The sequence below is a fragment of the Anopheles marshallii genome, chromosome 3, assembly GCF_943734725.1.
Source record: "Anopheles marshallii chromosome 3, idAnoMarsDA_429_01, whole genome shotgun sequence".
NCBI lineage: Eukaryota > Metazoa > Arthropoda > Insecta > Diptera > Culicidae > Anopheles > Anopheles marshallii.
The window spans coordinates 3,645,002-3,671,157 of NC_071327.1; the positions used below are offsets into that span (position 1 = coordinate 3,645,002).

Genomic DNA, 26,156 nt, shown 5'->3' on the forward strand with positions numbered 1-26,156 from the left:
TGTAGCATGGAAAAAAGCTCTTCCCTGTGGAGGCTCTCTCCCTCACTCACTCTTCATATATTTAAGGTTCGTTTCCCCACGAATGTGGGACGAAAGTCGCGCGGGAGTGATGTTTGTTTAAGCTTCTGAATAATGACCGTTACCGTGAAAAGTGGTGGTTAAGTGGAAAATAAACAACGAGATCGTGTGGTAAAGCGGATAGTTCCAACGGAGCGCCCTATGTGTTTAGCTTTCAGCTCATTTTACGTCTGACTCCACATGTTGTACACCCCCTGTAGGAAGGGGTGATACAATACGAACCATTCGTTGAGGTCATCATTTGGCGGATTTAAATCCCATCTCCAACGGTTGTCAGTGTTCCATCCACGCTCCTTCTCAGGCACGTGAGTCCGAGAGAGCCTTTTTAGCACCGGGTGCTCTAATGCGCCGTGGGCTTTCTAAGGGTTCGTTATTTTTCGCTTACGTTCCAACGTTGAATGCAATAGCAATTGGGTTCCACACACAATTCAATGAATCCATTCAACACTCTCCTACATACCAGGCAGCAGTTTGACCCACGAGATTGATGGTGAAAAATTGCAGAAAAATCACCTTCCCCCCCCACATTTGTATAGTGCACGAAATGCACCGGAGGTTGAAGATATATTGACGGGATGCCACGATTTTCCAATCACCGGGACAAACCGGGACCCCAAATCGGGAAAGCCTTCAGGCTGCGATAGGGCAAAAGGGAAACCGTTTTTGCTGTAATTGAAATCCCGGGGAAAGGGAGCCAATGGGTGGAGAGTGTCCAAGGAAGAGTGACGTGTTTGTTATCTTCGGGCCCTGGCTGCGGTGGAACATTTGTCTTCGTCGTGCAAATAGTCCCGCCGTGAAGTATGGTGAGTGTGAGTGCAAGCGTTCGTGCGTGTGGAAGAAAATCGTGACCCGCATCTTTCCATCAGATTTACTTCCACAATTTGCAGCGCATTGCCAATTTTCCTGCATTGGTGATGTGGGGTGCTTTATTTTAAGTTTTATTTCATGCCAATTGTGCAAATACTCGTGGACGGCATACAACTCCCAAAGGCAAAACCAACGAAGGGAAATTCACTATCTGTCTTCTTGTGTGAAAGTTTCATATTCCTCCCTTTCCTTTATGTTTGTTTATGTCGCCTTTTGGATGGGGTGGTAAAATTTGTATTATTTTAATGCTGTTTCTTTAATTGTCGATTGTGGGGACGGGGTTATTCTGTTCCAAGCTGGGATGAGAGAATGTCGTCATCGTAAAAATGCGTGAGAATCGGAACCAAACATTTTTCCCTCCCGGTGCAAACCATTTTTATGTTCAATTCATAATGGATGTCGAAGTGCGTGAGAATGGGTGTTCTTGTTTGTCAGCGTACCGGAAACTACGCTGAAAGGGGAGGGGACGTTCGACTGTGTAAACAGACCAATTTCAAGGTTACACACACAATTGATCTATTTGATTTTACCTGTCCAAACATGCCGTTTCTGTTTTGTTCTTTAAAAAATATTCTTACCATTCTCACAGTCTGTGGTGTGTAAAATAAAGAAGAAGTTGTTTGATTTTGTTCTACAGTCGCGTAAAATGAACTATCGTTCAATTTACTTTATTAAAACCGCCCAAAAGGTTTGCAATTTGCATGACAAAATGGCTTAAATGATTTTATAACTATGCAACTCAGCAAACCGTTTCCCACCAGGAAGTTAACGTTTGAATGACCATATTTGCTCCCTGTTTCTGTGTCGCGTGTGTTGCCTTCACTTTGGTCAACTACCATCGCATGTTTGTCTATCAATTTTCCACCAGATATCTCCCTCTGGTTTGTTTTTACTGTACCGAAAACTCGTGCATGATTGGGCAGGTGCTAAATGTGTGTGGTCGTCACCCTTTTTCTCCCTACGTTGTCTTTCGGCGCGTGAGCTTCGATCAGCCCGCGTTAAAAGTGTTTCCATTTCACCCTCTTTGACGCTGCAAACCGATTGCGTGTATTGGGCTTCCGTCCGTGATCTCTTGGCGCGATATGCTTGCGTAGGAGTTGGAAGGCGAGACCTCACAGGAAGCTCTTAGCCAAAGTTCCCAATCGATCGATCAATCTGGCGTTGAGAGTTTCGATAGGCGTGAAGCAAAGACCAATCACCGATTGTTCGTTTTGTGCTTGAAAGGTAGATCTCTCTTGACACGCCAACAACCGGAACCGGATCGTGCTCCGTTTTCGGCTGCCGGAGAGGATGTTCCGTGTGAAGTGTTTTGCCTACAGCATAAGATATTCCTTCAAGCCTTTTGGAGCAAACGCACCTCGTGGTCGACGGTTGTCGTGTTTTTCGGGGAAGGTTTCATTTTGACACCTTCTGGGCCGTGCTATCTCTCGGACCCTCCAGTTACGCGGTTGGCTTTGTGGAGCGACTAGTGTTGCGCCATATTAGGCATTCGCCCGTAGGTGCTAAACGTCCATCATGTTGCTAATGTTATTACGGGTGTTGATGCGCCATGCGGTGGCGATGGAGTTTGAGGACAGGAGATTTCCCTGCCATTAGAAATACCATCCAATCACATACTCTGTTTATGGAGATGCCTTTAAGGTCGAGGTTTTTGTTTTTTCTTGGGGCGAATGGATTTACTAGCCACACCATATCGTACGGTGGTCCGTCCGTTAATTAGTGAACACATCAGTCACCAAAACGGTGGTTTACTATCGCAAAGTTCTCCAGCAATAAAAGCCCAGCTCTCTCTCACACAAAGCGAACGGTGATGGGTTTACTCAAGAAGCTGCACGACGAGGGCGACATCTCGTAAACGTGGGCAACGTGGGACATAAAATTGGCTCACCAAAAACACCTTTCGTTGTTGGCCCAACAAAAAGCAGCGGACGTTGATGCAACCGATCGTAATAAAAACGCAAGCAGCAAAGCACATGACGAAAACACAGCAGCTGCCCTTTGCGCGGTAGCGATAAGGAAGGCTGCAGAAGCAGACGCATCACAATATACGCAAATAAGACCGAACAGGTGACCAGCAACGTACGTGTTTCGGTTGCAGACTGTGTAATTATTCGCAAAAGGCAAACCCCACGATATCGCGCAACCTGCCAAAAGATGATTGCTGCACCCTGGTGTTGGGTGATGATATTCGGTCATTAGAAGAATTGTAATGTCCAATTGCGAGAACGTGCCACAGTTTGTTTGTTGGGGTGGTGTATCTCGTTCTAAATTTGCGGCAAAATTAATTCACTATAATTTAGGCTGTAACTAACTGCGTTAAACACCACGGCATCCCATTAAAATTATCCTTATCATTGGAATATAGAAACGATCCCCAAACAATTAGCAGTTCGGTCGATCAGTGGGATTTCTATTGTCGATTTAGCGTGTGCTAAATAATTCCATGGAATGTTTGACCGTGCTGTGGGCAACCGAAAATGTATCCTAATGATGCATATTTCGGTTGGCAGCATCCACAAAACCTCAACTCAGCAGCTGTTTCCGATTGAGTGTGAACATTAGTGTCAACCGTTGAGGGTATAAGTCACGGAAAGGTGCTGCGATTCTCCATTAACTACACTCTTCCTGGCTTTTTGTCACATGTCACAGCCATATCTCTACCCTTCTGACCCTGTCGGGAAGCGAATGTGTGTACCCCATTATCCTTGATTACGGCAGATAATCTGACCATCCGAATCATTTGCGAGCAGAGACAACACCTCCCCCTACACCCCAACCGAGGGGGTTTGGGAATTATGTTTTAGTTGTTAGCAATTAACTTCTTACCCGTCTAAGCTCCCAAAACTCTCGCTCTCTCGCAATTGTGGCGCAATATTTGTGGTTGGTGATGTTGCCGGTTCATTCAAAATTTGTCGACTGAAATGTTTTGAGGTTATTTCAGAACTAACGCAAAGGGGCCGATAGCAGAATGTGCCATGTTTGTATATTTGGCCGCCAAAAGGATTAGCAAGCGAGCGTATTTTCGGAGCAGCAGTAGGTTCAACTACATAATTGATAGACTCCTAGCGGTGCTGTTGTTTGTATGTGACTCGAGAACAACAATGCAGGATAACGGCTGCCAAACAAAAAACACCACGCGTTACACAATTTTCGGTGCATCTGTGTGTGCATATCGCTGTGGTCACCGTCGCCGTGCCGCCCCAATAACAAATGCTACATCACACGCCGGTGCTGTGTGTCAGCAACAGCGACGGTTTCCGCTGTCTAACAGCGGCTTAGAACTGTTCTAATTTATTGTACAATCAAGTGCCAACTAGAAAACAATAAGTCAAGTCACAGGACCCGTTCGCTGGCGTCATACCAGTAATGGTGGCAAAAGCGTTACGCGCGACTACTCACATTGTATGTGCACCGCGCGAGGAACAATATTTATTAGCCCGCGCGTCACACGAAAGCGCATAGCGAGAACCATGACGCGCGGTGCAACAGTAAAATACGTTCGATTATTTATAAACGGCCTAGCACCATTCTTGAGGTGTAGTGATAGGCGGCCAGGCTAAGGAAAGGTTCCTTTGCTGCTGGCGAGAAGGGCGAAGGGCTCCGCCGACATGGACGGATTTGAGGTTGACCGCGAGGGAATGTCAACCTTCGTCTGGCAAGAGAACTGTCAACGTCTCACATCGACGTCTTGCTTGTTACATATTTTTGTTGTTGTGTTGGGTGTCCGTCGATAGAGAAGAAATTGCAGGTTTTGTGGTGTATAATTACCGCCTTGTTTGGTAGCATGGACATAGCAGTAGCAGCTTTACTAACTATTGCTACCTTAAATAATCAAAAGAACATCCTTTTCATCCATAGTCTAAAGGAAAGATTGAATAACTAATAATTTCAAAGGATGATGAAGATGATGAACTTCAGCAGATAGTGAAATAAACCCCGCTAGAGCTAGAAGGGGACATCATTCCTTCCGTTGCACCAATATATCTGCATCCCTGCCGAGAGCAGTGATTCAATAACTTCAAACTCTCTATTTCTTGTAGGTCACTTCGGGATCTTTTGCTCGTGTTACTCTTCAAAAACCTCCGCGCTCAACAACTTCGATAGCATGTCCAGATAAATTGGATATTTTAATTTCCCATGTGCGCGTTTGTAATTTATGCTATCGTTCCCGTACGATCTCGTCTTCCACGATGTTGTACGGAGTCGTGTTCGAATAGTGGTTGGCACACTCGGGCCGAGAGATAACTCAATTTGCAACACTTCATCTCCAACATAGTCGCGGTTTTGTTTGTGGCTGATTGCTGCCAAGCCGATCGGCGGTGCGCGCCCCGTGCGTGCGTGAGGTCGTAACTCGATCGTACCGCCGGTGTATTTTGCAGTGGTGTATTATGGTCCACCAACATTACCACCACCACCAGCTCGGAAGGGGACGATCGAACATAGCTTTTCAATTAAGTGACGAATGGTTCGGAAACTACTTACATCTTGCCCTGGAGGCCCTTGTTTGGGAAGGTACAACCCTCCCACTATGTTTAGCCCGCCGTCTTTCTAAACCAGTTCCCTTGGCACGCAAACTCCGATACTATCGATTGGCGATAAGCGGGACATGATCGTGTGAGGTGTTTCGATCGCTCCATATATGCCGAAAAACTCGTTGATAAATCAATTTTCACTTAAGTGAATTTCGATCACGCAGCGCGAAAGGTGGGTTGGTGGTCGCGACCTAATCACTGCGTACAGCGGTAGATAATGTACGTCAGAGTGGGGTTTCCCCCATCCTTTCAGGCGACCTATTAAGATGGAGACAACCAGGCGGAGTACAGAGAATTCCAGAAGGACCTCCGGGAGACTTGGAATTGTCTAAAGCACTCCTTGCGGGGAACGCGTTCACGGGGCCAATAATCGTTTAAACAGATTGGAAGTTGTAAATTGATTTCGTCGAAGGTGATCGAGTTTGATCGGTACTGGTGGACGGAAGAACAACGTTCTCGGCCCCGCCAGTGCCTGATGAGGGCAGATGATGGCAAAGTTGGTCTATAATTCCAATCCTACGTGCGTTGTGAGCACGCTCGCGTGTGCTCCTCAGTGCAGTATTGAGGTGGGAACCTCTTTTTTCCATTTGCCTACCGATCGCATTCGATCGATATGAGTATTGCCTTTCGTAGCAAATCGTAATTTATGGCGTGGCGGTGAATTATCGATCCATTATTTATAGCAACAGACTCACATATGCTCGGATCCCCCCCATATGGGTAGAGGTTGTACGCTCTGCGGCAAAGACACACTAGAGATCGCAACGAAGAAACTCCAGCTGACGACAACTTTTCCGACCCAGTGTATAAATGGTTCTTCTAACAGCAAAAGGTGTGCTTTCTGAAGGCATTTGGGTCCTATTAGAGAGGAACGGCCGGTGGGCTTGTAAATGGCTCGCCCGAGTGCTATGTCTCTTCCATTCGGCGAGTGATTTAAATGATTATTGTTATGCGCGAGCGCGAGCGCACAACCCCAATGTTAACCGTAGGCGGTTAGTGTATTTGTGCAAGATCTGCATCTTCCAGAACACATCCCAAATCGCTTGTTAGTGGTTAAATGGCGATTTATTAAAGGGGGTGGGGAAAATAACAAAGCGCGTAATTTGCTGTCGATTAAAGTAAGTACCTTAAACATTTTATTGGACCCTTAAACGCAGCAGACGATGAAAAGGGAAAACAAGGCACGGAATTTATTCCCTTAGACGACACTACGCTACGCACGAAGGTAGTACGTGTGGACGGCTGTCTACCAAACTTTCGCCCTTTTCGAAGGTTGGGAAATCTCTTCTCGGCTGTGATTGTGTCACACAATAATTCGATGTAAACATCTTCCGGGCAACTGCCACTGTCTTGAGGTTTCGACCCTGCGAGCCGCCCGTAATCCAGACCGGGGCAAAAACAGTCGTAAGAAATCCGACACTGATTAGTCGGCGTGTATGTTCCCCTGTGTGCTTTTTTGTCCAATTAGTCCTCCGCTCCATACGCGGAGAATGCTTGTTTGACGTTACGAGTGGCGAGTTCAAGTTATTACCGTCGTGACGCGTCCGAAAGCGAAAAGGGCGAATCACAACATTGCTCCGTGTCCCTTCATTTTGACGACACGTCTGTCACGGCCGTGCCTTCGCTCTCTTGTCGGTTGGTCGAAGATATGTTGGCCCTCCCGCCGTGTGTGGTGATCGAACGGCCGACGATCGAAAGTGGAGAAAGGTATCATATTACCGCGGAGAATCGAATGGTCCAACCGTCCCCAAACCAAGGTGAGAAGGCAGACCCTTCACCGCAAAATAGAAACAGACAGTTGGTGGTGCATTTACATGCATCCCGTCCAAAAAAGTACCTCCCGACGGTCTCGTCCGAAAGCTCCACTGGAAGGAAACAATGGAAAATACGACATAAAACTTGATACTTCATTTTCCGTGAGGAATTTATGTGCGGAAGAACAGAAGTGTGTGCGTTGGGGACGACTTTCTTCTCGGTGGTCCATCAATCAGCTTACCTATGTTGGAGGTCTCGCGATGCCATGTCCAATGGGGGGTGCCCTTTTTCCTGAGGTACATCCAATGGTTAGTCCCCGCGTTCGTCGTAGTTGATTCTAGAATAGCGCGAGATTGATACGCTTACTTCAAACAAACCAGTGTCACCAAGCCGCCACTAGAGCCGTCGTCAATTGAGAATAAGCTTTGTGGTGCAAGATACAGGAGTGTACTCCCACCAGAGCCTTTGCACAACACCTTCTCCGGACACACAACCTCCGGAAGATGTTGAGATTGTTTATCGAAACTTCGGTAACCTTCGCCTACATTCAAACGCGTCTAATACGCTCACCTTACCGGTGCCACCCCCAGTACACACCCCTTACGAACATGCTCAAACTCACGACAACACGTGCGTCCATTTCGACTTCCAAAGTTCGCTTTATCTTATCAGTAAGCAGCTCACCGTTAAAGAACATTGCGCCAATGCGCTAACGGGAAGCGACGACCTTGGCAAAACTTTTCCCCGAAGAGAAACCACTTGGTGTTGGATTTTGGAGGGGCCTGAAGGTGAAAGCTTCATTAGGTGAAACTTTTCCTTCGGTGACATGACAATCGAGACCGGGTACACGTGGCGATTCCATTACTTATGCATCTTGATCGCTTGCGTGGGGTTTTGTGTATCAAACTTCCCGCAGTGATTAACGTTTGCGCGACAAAATTAACAGAGAATTGAGTAGAAAAGTCCTCACACGCGGGGCCCCAATTAGGGACAACAAATTAGTTCGCAATTTATTAGCAATCCTTCTTGGCTTTGGTATGCGTGGAAGGGATTTTTCCGCCATTGGCAACAAAGTTTCACAAACGGTTTTTTCTCACAAGCTTTGTTTTCTGTTGCTGTTCCGATTGGAATCGTTCTTTTCCACCGGTCGTTGCCTGTGCAAACTCCCTAGTCACCGCCCTAGCCCGACGGATGGTTGTGTATATGGTGTAAGATTCAACTCCGGTTGAGTGGGTACGGAATGCGAACATATTCCAACCCGAACTCCCCGAAGCAAATAATTGCATTTGCAACAAATTTTCCAGGCAAATTAATTTCCACATCCTCTGCCCGTTCCGCTCACTTTCAGTCATCATTGCAGTACAAATTATTGACCCTGGCATGGGAGAGACCCTCCGAGCGTCAAACGCTGTTGCGCGCTGGGTAGTAGTGAAGGAGATGCCGGCATGAATGTACCTTCTAAACGGGTCACCATTGCAGATTGGGTTGGGGCAAGGGGGTTCTGTAGTGCACGCTCCCAATAATAGCTCCGAGCAGATTGCAATTGCAGTTTTGTTGATGCGAGTTGTGTGTGTGTTGTTTTTTTTGGAGGGACCAGAGTCAATCGCAACACAGTTTGTCGAGGGTGTGCCCTTTGGTTGTGTGGCGGGTACCAGTTGTACTGGTGAAATATGTTTCCATGAATGAAATGATGGTCGCCCCGGAGGATGAAGTTATTAATTTTCATATGGTGGCAATCGGCAGAATTTTGGATGGGAGTTGCAGAGATATGGACGACATTGATAAATATGATGCTTTCCTATGGGCGGTATGGTGATCATACGTAGTTTAGAGCAACAGCTTCCATCGAGCGAATGGAACGGACTAAAACAAAGTGTCTTTTGCATGTGAACGATACTACGCTTGAAGCAAGCAATCTTCATTTGCGCGTGAATTGAATTAGAAGAGTGTGTTGTTGCGTTCCCATGCAGCGACTACTGCCGCAGACGATGAAGTTCGTTATCATTGTTGTGCGGTGTTATAAACCACCGGATCCGATTAGATAGGATTTATAGTGTGCACCCATATGTACATTGCAACGCTACAACGTGGGCTTTTTTGGGGTCATACCACGGAAAAGGTAAGGTGTGTACCGTTCGTACAAAGATAAGATCGATGCTATCTCAAAGAAGAAGCGCTTACAGAAGTTGATACATTGGCGGGTAATCATAGACTTCATTCAGGACAAATGGATCACGTCCATTGTAATAAACGATAGAGCAACATGGGTAATCTTTACATCTGTACTTTTCAATTACACTCTTTCCGGCGAACCTATAACAACAAGGAAAACTCTCACGGCTATCTATGGAGATGAAATGCAGACCTGCTTCAATAGCAAGAATTCCTCCCCCTTCATCCCAAAGTGTATTCCCAGTATGGTCCATTTCTTGGCCCAGCCGAAGTGGGAACTCCTTCTAGACAGAGAAATTGAAACAACAATCCTATTAAGATGATGTGTGATATCGTCTCCATTCGGGTAGTGTGGTGGGTCCGTCGTAGTGTACCACCCGAATTGAGGGCCATTCTCCAAAAATAATGCGTCAATCTACCCATCCTCTCCAGCTCACGGCGTGAGGCGGCGAACACAACCACTTGACAAGTACTGTTTGGGGTGGGCTAGAAAATAATCTTCCCATTTTCGGGGGACACGATGCTTTTGTTTCCTTCCCTTTGGTGGCGGTGCGATGCATCTGGCAGACGGGAAAGCGGAGCGTTGTCAAAAGGGTCACATTTACACAGTTGACTCTTGCGGTGGATGCTCCGTCACTTAATGTCCTCTATTCATATGGAAATTCAATTGTAGCGTTTCTTATGTCCCGAACACCGTGCGGCTCGGGTGAGTTTGTGTTGATGATGCTGGGAAATAAGGGGGATCCTACGTCTCCGCATCACGTCTTCGGGCTCGTCACTGCAGGCTGGATAAAATATTCAATCTCACACTCTTCAAGGAACTGCGTACCGACCTGGGTGTAGTGTACCCCTTTAAAAAAATAATTCTGATGGCCCTGGACCTTGGGCCTTTGGAGAACGGGGAGCGAAGGGGAGGAAAGATCCACGACCGTATAATACATCTGTCATCATCAATAACTGCGTGGTGGTTTCGTGCGAGACGAGAATGATTCTCGGCCATTACCATCGAACCCAATCATAAGCACTATCACACAACCCCATCAATACTAATTGAGAGCAATGTTTTTGATATCGCGAAGGCGAACGGGAACCATACGTCCAATTTGGTTTGCTCCGTGGTCATAATGTCGCGCGAAGAATGCCGGACACTGAGACACTTTTCAATTAGCTGTGATGATGTTGATGATTTTAATGGCGTACGATCGTGGTTCGTTGCGGACATCGCAGGGAGGCGCCAACAATGTTTGGCGATCATAATAAATCTCTTCCAAATACATGGTAGCTACTTCGTTCCATAATCTCTTCTTTAACGCGCAATCTCTCGTGAACCCAACTTCCTTGTCAAACAATTAAAAGCGAAATACACAATATGAAAGGTATTTATCTTTTAATTGATCGGAAGACGTTCGATGCATCGTACTTTCACCCGTCACACGGGGGGAAACTTTAACGCTGTTAAATGCATGTCAGGACGGAAAGACGGAAGTCTTCCACAAGTCTTCCTCTATCGCAGGTTGCAACAAGCCTCGGCGGCTTCTCTTCCGGGTCTTCGACAAGGGAGAAAATCGTAATGAATCGATGTTTCGGAGCAAAGGTTCCGACACAAAGATCCAAACTAGAGTTTTGGAACCGTCTTTCTTTCCCTCCCGAATCAATAGCTGACACTAATTGACGTTTCGTCTTTTTTTTTTCTTTTCTTCGTTGCCCAACAGGCTCATGTGGTGGCTGCGTTCGAGCAGAGTCTTTCAAATATGACCCACAGACTGCAATCGCTTACGGCGACGACGGAGAAGAAGGTACGTCTTGGACTCTTGGAAAGCGACGAGATCGTTGTGCGCTAATCGTTTGTTTTTCGTTCTCTTTACAGGATAGCGAAATTTTGGACATGCGCCAAACGATAGAGCTGCTGCGGAAGCAATCGATCCAGGCCGGTTTAACTACCGCCCATATGCAGAGTATGGGCGTACAAGTTAATGGACAGGTCAACGGAACGGCGGTAAGTATCTCGTAACGCTCGCTGTGTCCTTCAACGCCAGCACTCACCAAGAATTCTTATGCTCTATCTCCAGATCGCAGCTGAGCAGACGAAAACGACGACGACCGGTACGGCCAACAAAGCGGTAGCATCGAATGCTACCGGCTCGGCGGCATCAGCACCGGCCGGTGCAGAAATGCAACGGCACCATAGTTCCGATTCTATGTGCTCGTTGAATTCGGTCAGTTCCGGCTGTTCTGCCCAGGACAAGAGCAAACAGAAGAAGAAGGGATGGCTCCGAAGCTCGTTTACCAAAGCCTTTTCGCGCAATGCCAAAATCTCCAAAACCAATCGCCACGTAACGGCGGGTAGCAACAATAATGGATCGACGGCCGGTACGGTGACGGATAGCGGCAATCATCACCATCATCATCACCACCACCATCATCATCATGGGTCGGTGTTGGAGAATGGAACAACCACCACGACGACCATGGGGGGTCCATTGAATGGGGTTGGTGGTCTGAAACAGTCCGGAATTCCACCACCGCCAGGTGCAGGACTGCCACCTCCTTCACCAACCAAAGGTAGTCCGCACAAGACGGTGACCGTCATTGACAATGGTAAGGATGTTCGAAATACCGTGTTTGCTATGAGATATTAATGAAACGTATTTTTACCCCACAGCCAAACCGGTCGATGCCATCGAGCTGAATGGAAACCCCATGGTGGAAGATCTCAAGAAGCAGCTGCGCGAAAAGGATCTTGTGCTTACCGACATCAGGCTGGAAGCACTCAGCTCCGCATCACAGCTTGAAAGCCTGAAAGATACGGTGATGAAGATGCGTCAGGAAATGATGAACCTCAAGCAGAACAATGAACGGCTGCAGCGGCTCGTAACGACACGCTCGCTGGCCGGCAGTGAGGTATCGCTCGGTCCCGTCAGTCCGAGCGGTTCAATCGGAGAGCCACGCCGGTACAGTCTGGCGGCCGATAACGGTCTGAGCAGAGCCCCGCTCGAGCTACCGCAGAATCTTGACGAAACGGAAGAAGACAATATCCCGCCCGCGCCCGCACCGGAACCACCGCCAGCACCACTCAGTCCGGCCATTATTGCCGAACTTTCGCCCACGATCGAGCGTGCGGCAATGGTGAACGAGATTCTCACAACACCCGCCGAAGACGTGGCCGATCCGGTAGATGGGAAGAAGATTTCCATCGCCGTCTACCTGGGGCAGCCCGAATCCTTCCCAAAGTACGCGGAAGAGATGAACGAATGTGATAACTACTACCACTCATCGCCGGACGATGAGCTGGGTGGCGAGAAGTCGGAAGCAAACGGTGAGAAAGGACCGAAATCGTCTTCATTCTCCATCGGCAATGGTGTGGAAACGAACGAGTTTGTCATTGCGTACACGTACATATCGGGCAAAACGACCTGGCAAAATCTGGACTACATCGTGCGCAAAACATTCAAGGACTATCTGTCGCGGATCGATCCGGGAACGAACCTGGGTTTGAATACGGATTCCATCACGTCCTACCATCTTGGAGAGGCGAAGCGTGGGCCGGAGATGGGCTTCCCGGAACTGTTACCGTGCGGGTACATCATCGGCAATGTGAAGACACTGTACATATGTCTGCAGGGTGTCGGAAGCCTCGCGTTCGATAGTTTGATCCTGCGGAACATTGTCCATCGGTACATTTCGCTGTTGACGGAACATCGGCGATTGATTCTTTGTGGACCAAGCGGTACCGGGAAGTCGTATCTAGCGCGCAAACTCGCCGAGTTCCTTGTGGCAAGAGCGGGTCGTGATAATCCGATTGAGGCGATAGCGACGTTCAAGTATGTTACAATATCGTGTAGTTGATGTTGTTTTTGAAGATCTTTTTACTTATACGATCTCTTCCTTTCCCATACACAGTGTCGATCACAAATCTTCAAAGGAACTGCAGCAATATCTTGGCCACATCGCTGAACAGGCCTCGATGTCTAATGGAGCAGCAGAAGAACTACCAGCAGTAATTATTCTGGATAATCTCCATCATGCTTCGGCGCTTGGAGATGTGTTTTCCTGTCTGCTTAGTGCCACAGCCGCCAAGCTACCGTGCATCATAGGAACGATGTCGCAAGCGACGTGCAACACGACCAACCTTCAACTTCACCACAATTTCCGATGGGTTAGCATCCGCTATTCGACAAGTCTCTACGTAACATTGATGCTCACGTTTTATTTTCCATTTACACAGGTACTCACAGCGAACCATATGGAACCGGTGAAAGGGTTCTTGGGTCGATTCCTGCGCCGAAAGTTGTTCTCCGTGGAGTTGCAAAACCAGCAACAGCAGCCACAGCTCGAAAAGGTGCTGAAATGGTTGCCAACCGTCTGGCAGCACATAAACAGCTTCCTGGAGACACACAGCTCCAGCGATGTTACGATCGGTCCCCGATTGTTCCTCTCCTGTCCGATGAATCTACCCGATTCACAGGTATGGTTCACGGACGTTTGGAACTATCATCTGGCACCGTATCTGATGGACGCCGTTCGGGAAGGTGTTCAGCTGTACGGTCGTCGTGGTGGTGCGTGGGTTGATCCCTGCACGTACATTCGCGAAACGTACCCGTGGCCAGTCGGTCCGACGACGGTACCGCAGCTCCGTCAAATCACGGCCGATGACGTGGGCCTGGAGGCAAGCGCACCGGGAAATGCGGAGAATCAAGATCCACTGTTGAACATGCTGATGCGTCTGCAGGAAGCGGCCAACTATAATGGTAATGCGGAACAGGACTCCGATTGTGCTAGCTTAGATTCGAACATGACGCACGATAGTTCGGCTGGTGCGGAGTAAGCTTAAGCTCAAGGGAACGGGTGACAGTGTAGTACGACACCAACGAGAGGCAAATTTAGCGAGGAATTAATTATAAACACCACAGCACACACACACACACCAATAGCACACCAAGAAAGAATAGCGTATATAGTGCAAGTGTATATTTACACCTCAGGATGCACTTTTTTAGGCTTATAGTATTTTTCATAAGTCTAAAGGAAACGAAATAGTCCCCAAGAATCAGACAAAAAGAGGAACAAACGCGACATGTGCGGTTAAATAATCTACCCTTTCGCCGATGTGGCCAATAACAACACCGCCACCATACAAGGTTGCAGTTTGATTCTTTGTTGCCAATCCAACTTCATCCTACTCTTCCCCGCCACATTGCGTCCCCTGGAGGTGCGAAAAAGGCTATTAATTAATTTCACTCCCCTGGTCCCAACTGGGGGGGGCAACCGATATGGTAATATTGATGAAATTGTAGTGTACATAGTATGCGTGCAGGCAAACCGAAATGCTCATCTGTTCGCCCAAAACAAAGCGTGGAGCAGAAGAGACACGTGTCATCATTTCGATCGTCATTATTAAGCCTCATTAACGCAAGTGAAGCCATTAAATTAATTAACCGAGCCCAAGGTGTGGCGCGATGGGCAGTTGGTAGCGTCGCGGATACCAGGACCAAAAACAAAAAGTAAGAACCAGGACGAAACAAAATCAGAACACCGACACACATACACAGATTACTCACACGTTTGGATAGATTTATTCGGTAGGTGTGCTGTGCGTATGTGCGTGTGGTACCAATTTTGTGATATCAATTTCACATGTGGGGTTTATATATGGTCATGCAAGCAAAAGTGCCAGGTAATTACGTATTCCGCGAATTGGTAAAGGAGAGGCCAGTCAGAAGGTGTGTGTTGGTGTAGTGTGAAAACCAGGGAGCAATTTTTGCCCTGCAACTACTAGTTGCACTGCGTTTCACACCGGCAGAACCCACAAACCGCGTCGCTCTCTCTGAGATTTTATTCCCATCCCTGACGTTCATTGCACTGCTGTGCTTGTCTTCTCGCTCTAGCCGAAAACAGCTGTGATGGAAGCGCAATCGTTGTACGAGACCGCTTCCATCACCGAAGGCACGGTTGGGTCCCTTGTTGGGCGCAAAATGAGCCAATCTTTCGCTTCGCGCTAACTTTAGCAATCTTGCGCCCGAACGACCGAGCGCACTCTAGTGGTCGGTGTCGGAAGCAGTGCGAACGTGCAGTGCATGTTGCATACCAGCAAGGGGCAAATTGATGAAATGTCAGTGGATTTTTTCTTTCTGCTGCGTTACAGAGTGCAAGCGCGTGGAAAATTGATCGTGTTTGATCTCGATCGGGCGGGTGGGAGATAATTTGGCACTGATTGTAGCGAAAACTGATGGCGACTGAATTGTGTGTAATAGTTAAACAAAATTTAATGAAAATACTGCCTCGGGATCCTCCACGCCACATATAAACGCACAATCAACCAACAAAAAAAAAATGCGTTGAAACAGAAACAATAATTGAATTGTGAGAGAATTTTACTGCGAACATTCACATGTGCGTGTGTCCATTTAATTGTACACCTTGTACGCTGGATGTAAACCGACCGTAAGCTTAAGGATTGGGAGGCAAAACAAAGGCATCAGGCATTAGTAGTGCGTTGTCCGAACGTTTTCCCTCTTTCCACGTGCTAGTGTACCGTGTTTTTGTCGCGGGCTGCTGTGGGCTTTTTGGATGTGCGTATTTTGGGTTTGTTTACTCAACAGAAGAGAAGAGGACAGGAGTAGATACAGCTAAGGGAATGCTGAGGGTTGTGCAGGTGTGAAGAAAGTTGTGTTTTCTTTTGTAAATAGCTATTTACTAGTAAGCGTATACCCGGTATCACCTTAACGATAAACGACTTCCCTTTACATACTACCGCAAACACACTATACACATGTTAGTTTCAAGCAGTATCATACGACCTATCTATCATAATCAATCGCGCGTACGTTTCATCTCTAGCTAGTGTATGAAATTTAGTCCTTAACCATTCTTCGTAAGGAATCGTGTAAAAAAAACAACAACAAAAGTGCTAACTTTACAACATTACAGTTAAAAAAATCCCCACGCCCTCTCCCCTCTATTCTCGTGCATCACTTCCCGTGTATTCGTTAACCAACGCACGTTCGATTGTTTGTCGCTTCTAAAGCTTTAATCTACCCGAATCCTTTGTCCCTGGCTGGAAGAGAAGTTGTGTTGCTCTTGCTCAAAAGAGCATCGAATTTCTTGCCCACACCACTGAAGAAACCAATCACGACGAATGGGGACATCGTTTTGCGCTCCATGTTTTGTAACATAGTGTAGCATAATTAATTTCGCACGTTTGTTTTGCGTTTTGCGATCCGTTTTTTTGTTAGCGCGTACGTAGATGTATTTCTGCTTCTTCCGGTTCCGCTTACGTTCTCCTGCTCACTGGCTTCCACTTCCGGGTTCTGTCGCGGATAATCATCAAGCAAAAACAACCAAACGATATTACACTCATACAACTCGTGATAAAAATGAAACTGAAAATAGAACCCCTAAACTTTAAATGCGAATAATATTAGCGACCGAGAAGGAACACGGACCGAACGTTGCTACAATGATGATAATGCACACAGATAAATCTCTCCCCTCAGTAAAACTATACAAACACAACTGTGTAAGTGGCCATGAAAGCAGCAATTAACTTTACCAAACCAATACTATAAAGGCGAGGACGTATTAAAGCGAAGTGACACACGCATGTCAAACTTTCTCAAAATCAAACAGTTACAGCAAGAGTGATAATACTTGGAAGGGAAGATGAGATGGATACCTAGCAATGGAAAAGCAAGTAAGCGAAACAAGCCGCCGGTGGAAAACAAGCACAACTCAATGGAACGCTGCGCCGGTAAACTATGGAAGCAATTTATTGATAACGTGAACTTCAATAAACGAAAAACAACAGCTATTAAATTATTAAAGAAAAGAAAATACGAACAATTGGTTGTTTGAAGTTTGGAAGATGCAATAATAAGAAGCGATAATATCACAACAATGAGTTGTTCTTCAGTTCCTTCTATTAAGTCCCGCGCGCATATCGTGATAGCGCATCTTGTGATAGTTTGAGTGTATTCGATCGCCTAGTGTGAGTGAGTTAGAAAGGTAAGCATTCTCCATCTCTCTCAAACTTCCCGCCGACTGATGCCGAAACTCCATACAAACGAGCCGATTTCTGGATTTCCGATACCAGGAGAGCATCTTTCTAGGAGGTAACAGTTGATTCAACTCCTGCGTGCATACAGTTGTTCCGCTCTCGCATGTTATCATTGAGCGTGATAGCAGATATCGTGATAGTTTGTGAGTATTCGATAGTGATGGGCAATTTCACCACCGCATACTATCAGACTCGTGAGAACGATCGCCAAGTGTCAGTGAGCTAGATGAAAGGGAAGCATCCTCCATCTCTCTCTAAATTCCCATCGACTGATGCCGAAACTCCATACAAACGAGTCGATTTCTGGATTTCCGATACCAGGAGAGCATCTTTCTAGGGGGTAACAGTTAATTCACCTCCAGCGTGCATATAGTTGTTCCGCTCTCGCATGTTATCATCGGAAGTGATAGCAGATCATTCTAATAGTTTGAGTGTATTCGATAGTGATGGGCCATTTCACCACCGCATACTATCAAACTCGTGAGAACGATCGCCTAGTGTAAGTGAGTTAGATGAAAGGGAAAGCATCCTCCATCTCTCTCAAACTTCCCGCCGACTGGTGCCGAAACTCCATACAAATGAGCCGAATTCTGGATTTCCGATACCAGGAGAGCATCTTTCTAGGAGGTGACATTGATTCAGCGCCAGCGTGCATATAGCTGTATCGCTCTCGCATGTTATCATTGAGCGTGATGACAGATCATCCTATTAGTTTGAGTGTATTCGATAGTGATGGGCCATTTCACCACCGCATACTATCAAACTCGTGAGAACGATCGCCTAGTGTAAGTGAGTTAGATGAAAGAGAACGCATCCTCCATCTCTGTCAAACTTCCCGCCGGCTGATGCCGAAACTCCATACAAATGAGCCGATTTCTGGATTTCCGATACCAGGAGAGCATCTTTCTAGGAGGTGACATTGATTCAGCGCCAGCGTGCATATAGCTGTATCGCTCCCGCATGTTATCATTGAGCGTGATGACAGATCATCCTATTAGTTTGAGTGTATTCGATAGTGATGGGCCATTTCACCACCGCATACTATCAAACTCGTGAGAACGATCGCCTAGTGTCAGTGAGCTGCATGAAAGGGAAAGCATCCTCCATCTCTCTCTAAATTCCCGTCGACTGATGCCGAAACTCCATACAAACGAGCCGATTCCTGGATTTCTGATACCAGGAGAGCATCTTTCTAGGAGGTGACATTGATTCAGCGCCAGCGTGCATATAGCTGTATCGCTCTCGCATGTTATCATTGAGCGTGATGACAGATCATCCTATTAGTTTGAGTGTATTCGATAGTGATGGGCCATTTCACCACCGCATACTATCAAACTCGTGAGAACGATCGCCTAGTGTAAGTGAGTTAGATGAAAGAGAACGCATCCTCCATCTCTGTCAAACTTCCCGCCGGCTGATGCCGAAACTCCATACAAATGAGCCGATTTCTGGATTTCCGATACCAGGAGAGCATCTTTCTAGGAGGTGACATTGATTCAGCGCCAGCGTGCATATAGCTGTATCGCTCCCGCATGTTATCATTGAGCGTGATGACAGATCATCCTATTAGTTTGAGTGTATTCGATAGTGATGGGCCATTTCACCACCGCATACTATCAAACTCGTGAGAACGATCGCCTAGTGTCAGTGAGCTGCATGAAAGGGAAAGCATCCTCCATCTCTCTCTAAATTCCCGTCGACTGATGCCGAAACTCCATACAAACGAGCCGATTCCTGGATTTCTGATACCAGGAGAGCATCTTTCTAGGAGGTGACATTGATTCAGCGCCAGCGTGCATATAGCTGTATCGCTCTCGCATGTTATCATTGAGCGTGATGACAGATCATCCTATTAGTTTGAGTGTATTCGATAGTGATGGGCCATTTCACCACCGCATACTATCAAACTCGTGAGAACGATCGCCTAGTGTCAGTGAGCTGCATGAAAGGGAAAGCATCCTCCATCTCTCTCTAAATTCCCGTCGACTGATGCCGAAACTCCATACAAACGAGCCGATTCCTGGATTTCTGATACCAGGAGAGCATCTTTCTAGGAGGTGACATTGATTCAGCGCCAGCGTGCATATAGCTGTATCGCTCTCGCATGTTATCATTGAGCGTGATGACAGATCATCCTATTAGTTTGAGTGTATTCGATAGTGATGGGCCATTTCACCACCGCATACTATCAAACTCGTGAGAACGATCGCCTAGTGTAAGTGAGTTAGATGAAAGAGAACGCATCCTCCATCTCTGTCAAACTTCCCGCCGGCTGATGCCGAAACTCCATACAAATGAGCCGATTTCTGGATTTCCGATACCAGGAGAGCATCTTTCTAGGAGGTGACATTGATTCAGCGCCAGCGTGCATATAGCTGTATCGCTCTCGCATGTTATCATTGAGCGTGATGACAGATCATCCTATTAGTTTGAGTGTATTCGATAGTGATGGGCCATTTCACCACCGCATACTATCAAACTCGTGAGAACGATCGCCTAGTGTCAGTGAGCTGCATGAAAGGGAAAGCATCCTCCATCTCTCTCTAAATTCCCGTCGACTGATGCCGAAACTCCATACAAACGAGCCGATTCCTGGATTTCTGATACCAGGAGAGCATCTTTCTAGGAGGTGACATTGATTCAGCGCCAGCGTGCATATAGCTGTATCGCTCCCGCATGTTATCATTGAGCGTGATGACAGATCATCCTATTAGTTTGAGTGTATTCGATAGTGATGGGCCATTTCACCACCGCATACTATCAAACTCGTGAGATCGATCGCGTAGTGTCAGTGAGCTGCATAAAAGGGAAAGTATCCTCCATCTCTCTCAAACTTTCTCATTGACTCCATACAAACGAGTCGATTTCTGGATTTCCGATACCAGGAGAGCATCTTTCTAGGAGGTAACAGTTGATTCACCTCCAGCGTGCATATAGTTGTTCCGCTCTCGCATGTTATCATCGGAAGTGATAGCAGATCATTCTAATAGTTTGAGAGTATTCGATAGTGAAGGGGCCATTTCACCACTGCATACTATCAAACTCGTGAGAACGATCGCCTAGTGTAAGTGAGCTAGAAGGAAAAAAAGTGAAAGGGAAAGCACTTCGAGGGGGGATTCCATGTTACCTCCATTGAGGATGTTCTCTTGGTATCAGGAATTAGAAAAATGTTCTTTTTTTTCGTGTTATTTGCATGGCGGCGGAGAAGATGCCGGATAGAAAGAGACAAAGGCATCGCTCCGCTTCTTCCGATATACTCACACTTAGCCCAACAAAACGATGAAGAGATGTATCGCTACCAATAATTTCATTCCGTTCGTTGTGATGTATTGTAAAACAGGGAAATAACCAATTCCGTTCCATCAGTTTGGGTTCCAGCTAAATGAAGCCTCATGCTCAATTTTGCATCAAAGCAAATCTATTATTGCAAACTCGTTCATTCTACATACCAACCCCCAATCAAAGAGCGAAGATTGTATCGAACGTTATCTTCCCACACACACACACACACACACACACACCATCGGCCAGTGTCCGTGAAGGAAAAAAGGGGTTCGGAACCGGAAAGAGATTTCGATGACAAAAGCAGATAAAAATCGGAATGTTGCGCTCCGTTTAAGCATGTTCCGTATGGGTGGCACGTACCAACCGCATGAGGTCTCACTTTCGATACCGACTTTGCGCCGACATCCTGGAGCAGTTTCTCTGCGTTGTCGGTGTGTGGTGTGGTGGTTTAGCTTACCCGCAGACACGTTGCTTCGGGAACGTCTTCAATCCCTCCTCCAACAAAAACCTTCCTTTTTTGTTGAGTTCCAAAGTGACCAAAAACCCCAGCACGACATAATAAAAGGACTGCCCGGATAAACCAAAAATCCAATATTCCGATTGTCAATGCGTTATTAGAATTAATGAACTCTAACTCGAAACGGAAAAGGGATGCTCGAATATTGTGGTAATTGGGTTGGGAGATGATGATGGTTCACGAACGGCCGAGCTCCTGAGTTGGGGGGAATCAGATCCTTTTTATTCCACATCTCTAAAAACCACAAACGCAAGAAAGCAACATCCCAATCAGATTATCGATTATCCTTGGGCTGGCCGAGTCTGGTACTGCTGGTGCCACCACCAAACGGCCTCTCACACTTATGTTTTGTTGCATTTTTTTTGCTTTGTTCAGGGTTATATGTGTGAGTGAGGCCTCCGGTTTTTTGTTTTTTTTTTTGGTAATTGACTTCACCTCATCCCGGAATCCTTATTTTGTCAGTTGTCTGCACACTACTGGACGAAGCCTAGGACGTTGGCTGACAGAAAGTGTATTCAACACGGGTCTACTACTCCGTTCCAGACATTGCTCCTTGTCGTGCTTCACTTCAAGCGAAAGGGGACATTTTCTGGTTTTCTAAATATAATTAAAACGTAATTACATTTTAATGGATTGGTAATTATTTCAATTATTTCGACGTAAAAACAGCTGAGACACCAGCCATCCCGGTCGATTTCGAGCCGCTCTGGAGGGTGTCCTCCACTGACGGACGATGACGACGACTACTCCCCTACGACTGCTGCAGGACGTGAGGAATGTGGCCTAGATTTCACGAGCTACTAAAGCCTGCTGGTTCCGTTCCGTGGGTTTGGGCAGTGTGTATCTCAACGGTCTTCAGTTTGTTGGGGAATCGGGATGAGAACACTCGGGATGATGCTTCCGCGCCGAGGAAGGAAATTCATTTCAAAGCAGATGAAATCGACTGAAGCGAGAATTTAATTCCTCCTTCAATGGAATATTCTACGTGAGCCCAAATTCTAGACATCCCGAAGCTGGAAGTGCTGGTGTGCATTTTACAGATGTCCACCCCACCTCTCCCAGTCAATATTACACCCCGCTTGGCGCAGGGTGTACTCCGACGCCTCGTACCGTTGGTCGGTTGTTTTGTTTTGGGAAGTAACCTTCAAAAAAGGTGCGTCTCCGTGGTGCCGCAGAAGGGCGAAGATCATTGTGCGGCGCACGGGGCGGTGGGAGGTTCGCTCGATTATAATATTCATTCAAATTTAAAGCGAATGCAAATGCGAGTTGCTGATTAAATATTAATAAAAATGGCGGAGGAGAATTTTGTGGGGGAGGGCAGGACAGCTCGCTTTCGACCTTCCCTTCTCCCTCCCAGAGATACCCAGAGGCCCTCCTCTTAAAACACATAATGGAGCGTGGCGTCGATGGGAAAAGCCAACAGAACTGGGAAGCGTTGGGGGACGCGAGCTGCGGTTTGGGGAAGAGTCGTCACGGTGGAAGTTTATAATTTATATTGCAAACTTTCGCCATAGCCATAACAATTATGACAGTTAGTTTTACACTCCATCCCGGAGACAGCAGCACCTCGGGATATATTCCCGAATATTGCTTGTCTTTCATCATGATGATGATGATGACGCCCGAGGCCCGAATAGAAAACCGATTGCTTTTAGACATTGTAATTCAATGTACACGAAAACATTCCTTTTTATTCCTTTTTAAACTCCCGTCGTTCGATTTCGGTTTCCGTCCACATTCGTTGCACTTTGTGTAGTTTCGTTACAAACATAGTGCGAGTTAAATATTTATTATTTAACAAACAAACAATCAATCCATTTGTCTGTGCTTGCTTTGCTGCGCCAGAACGTCAGAATTTTCGGTTTCGGGAGCACGTCCAATGTTGACCACCAGGCCCAGTCATCACACCACCATCGGTCATCGTTGCGGATTTTGGAGGTTCCACGGCTTTTTTTCTTTTTTGCGATCATTGTAAGGTCTCAATTTTCTCGCTGTTTTAGGGCTACACGAACATCACTGGCCACGGATGGATGGGTACAAGCTGTGGCCATTTCGAGAGCTGTATGCTTTCTACCACCGGAGTCAGCGGAGAGTGAATTAATGAATGCTGCTGTTTTGCCATCGACCTGTGGACACCAGAGCTGCCCTCGAAGGGTGGGTAAGGGTGGTACACCCCCGAATGAACAGTCATCGACAGGCGTGTGCAACAGCGCGTCGTGCAAACAACACGTTCCTTCCTGACGAGGGAGCCTCCCAAAATCTGTGCACAACCGAGCGCGGAGAGTTTGTGTCTGTTTTGTCCGGTTTTGTTGGCATTTTTCATTTTCCACTGGAAGTCGTGGCAGGCCAGAATTAGAGCACCCCCTCCCCCCTCCCCCGCTCCCATTCGACAAACAACACCCATCCCTTGTGGGCCTTCACAAGCGAGAGGTAAAAGAAGGCTTATGGAACTAGCTTTGATACGTCACCCTTTTGCGGAACAGTTTACAGGTCCCGGTTTGGATATTTTAATTTCGTGTCCATAGCTCCATCTGCTCGCGTTGTGTCCCGGGACGCATCCGGCAACGGTGTGTGTATTTACCGAATGAATGTACAAATAGTTGGCGGCTTGCTGTGCTTGTGTCTGCTGCCACCTAATACCTCACCAAGCGATGTACACCGTAAAGCGGCAACGCACGTCGAACCCGGGGGCCTCAAAATGTTTGCCGAAGCACTAAAAACTGGATAGGACAGTAATGAAAAAAAACCGCCCCCCAAAGGAACCCACCAGGAGGAGGAGGCAGCTTTTAGTGCGGGATTATAAAAAAAAATATTGCACAAGTGCGGCGCTTTCCCAGTTCCCACCAAAACAATCTGGCATCACCCGGAGGTCCTCATGACAACACCGCGTCCTTCAACCGGGTATTGATGGGAGAAAAAAAAAAGGAAAGTTATGCACACAGCCTCTATGTGGCCCTTTTTCTCGGTTGAATAAGGATCGCGCGTACGTTGAAAATTCCACCTCCAACGGGGAGCGCCATGTAGCGAAAACAGAACGTTCCACAACCCCAAAAATATCGGCACACGTTGTGAGGGGGGGAAAAAAACAACCAGCCAACTGTACCACCATACAACAACACCCAGACTATAGTCACCCTTTGATGGAACTAGACGAATTGGCTGTTCAGACTCTCCCCGGTTGGATGCGGCAACAGCCCCATTGGGGGGCAGGTCAGGTCGGTTGGTAATTTCGTGGCAGGCTCAACATTTTTAATGAACAACTCGTCAACCAAACAGTTGGTTTTTGGGATTTTTATTTGCACAATTTGCAGGAAATGCTGGATGGATGATGTTTTGATGAATGCTATTTGGCTCAAGCGAGGCGGAACGGACCATGGATCAGATTGTTGTAAATTAATTGAAGCTTGCTTCAAAGCTAAGCCGAACAGTGATGGTATGTTTGTTGGAAAATGGAAAGTTCTCTCGTTTTTTTTTGCTTTGCTTTGGCCATTTGCTTGGAGATTGCTCCGTGATGCATACGGTGACACGTGGGGGGCAGAGAGTTGGTGGATGGCACGTGCTGTGATGGCAACCGGAACAGCTATGGATTATCCGATATAGTGTAGGGCTTAACATAAGCTGTTTAAAACACAAATCTCTTCCAGATTGGAAGAATATTGCATTTTGTTTTTGGAATATGAAACCCTCAACAGGCGGTTATGATGAAAAAAAAGAAACTCCAGCGCACACTACTGCCGTGGGTTGTCTTCTCAATGTCCCTCCTCCTCAATGTGGTGCATTAAACCCCTTGGAGGACCTGGGTGGAATGATAGTTGGGGATAGTAGTCTACTTTTAAGAAATTATAGTTCTGGCAGGGGGAGAGTGTGATTGGTACGAAGCCCATCAAATGAGACGAAGCTAAAAGCGTGGTTGGAAGCGTGGTCGCCCGATAACATCCTCAACGGGCTGCCCGATAACATCCTAGCTAGTAAGGTAGAAGCATCACATGGTTTCAAGGTCGATAGTTAATTCTTAATTCAAATCCTTTATCGCTCACTAATGTCTAATGTGTCACACTCGAGAAGAACATAAGTTGAAACTCTAGCTGTCAAACTGTCATGGCCAACTTATAATAAGCAAGAAGAAGTTCTTGAAACAAAAGAGGTTTAGATGTTTAGATCGATTACCCCGGAAAAAAGGTAAAAGTGAGGACATTACACTCGTGATCTTGGGGTAATACTCGATGATAAGTTCACCTTCAAATTCAAACCTGTCAATGAAGTTCTAACGAAAGCATGCAGAACTCTTGGGTTTTTCACTCGTGTTCCGTCTGATTTCAGGGACCTTATCTGTATACGAATTGAGTTCCTTCCAAAAATAATTCAAGAGAGTCCTTTATAAAGAGTATGCTTAGATCTTCTCTCCTTTGCCATTTTTAAGATACTCGCGTTGCTTGCTTTTCGAATTGGATTAATTAAATTTGCGACGTAATTTGGCCAAGGTGTGTTTCATCAGTGGTCTGCCACCAGGGATCTACAGATGCTCCGCATCTGCTCTGCACTGTTTGTCTAAGTTAGGCATTAGTTAGCCATCAAAAATATTATACAAGTGATGCCATAAAGGTTTACCATCAGATAAGGGTTAGCATACTAAAGAATACGACTTCACGAGTTCACAGAACGAGCAGGAAATGCTGCTGACCTAAATCATGCTATAAAAATATATACTCTCTGCGTTTTTCCCTCAACTCAATTTTGGTCCCACAACTCCACGCACCACATTCCATCTTTAATCGTGTGTTTGAGTAATGCATCCCATTTACTGCTTCCTCAAAATGTGTCAAAATCACTTCCATCAAGGAACCGATACCGGAATTCGGTGGTTCCTGTCAGACCGGCAAAGTGCCACGGTACGGAA

General features: G+C 46.6%; 1 protein-coding gene across 1 annotated transcript in view; it reads left to right on the forward strand.

The window, feature by feature from the left end:
- LOC128714623 (protein sickie) overlaps positions 1–14,229 on the forward strand; it is a 202,260-nt gene extending 188,031 nt beyond the window's left edge. Inside the window, exons 14-19 of the mRNA XM_053809496.1 lie at positions 11,117–11,200; positions 11,272–11,400; positions 11,474–12,002; positions 12,067–13,225; positions 13,305–13,560; positions 13,630–14,229. Coding sequence (XP_053665471.1) covers positions 11,117–11,200; positions 11,272–11,400; positions 11,474–12,002; positions 12,067–13,225; positions 13,305–13,560; positions 13,630–14,229 — 2,757 coding nt within the window. The remainder of the gene's footprint in view (positions 1–11,116; positions 11,201–11,271; positions 11,401–11,473; positions 12,003–12,066; positions 13,226–13,304; positions 13,561–13,629) is intronic.
- The last annotated feature ends 11,927 nt before the right edge of the window (positions 14,230–26,156 follow it).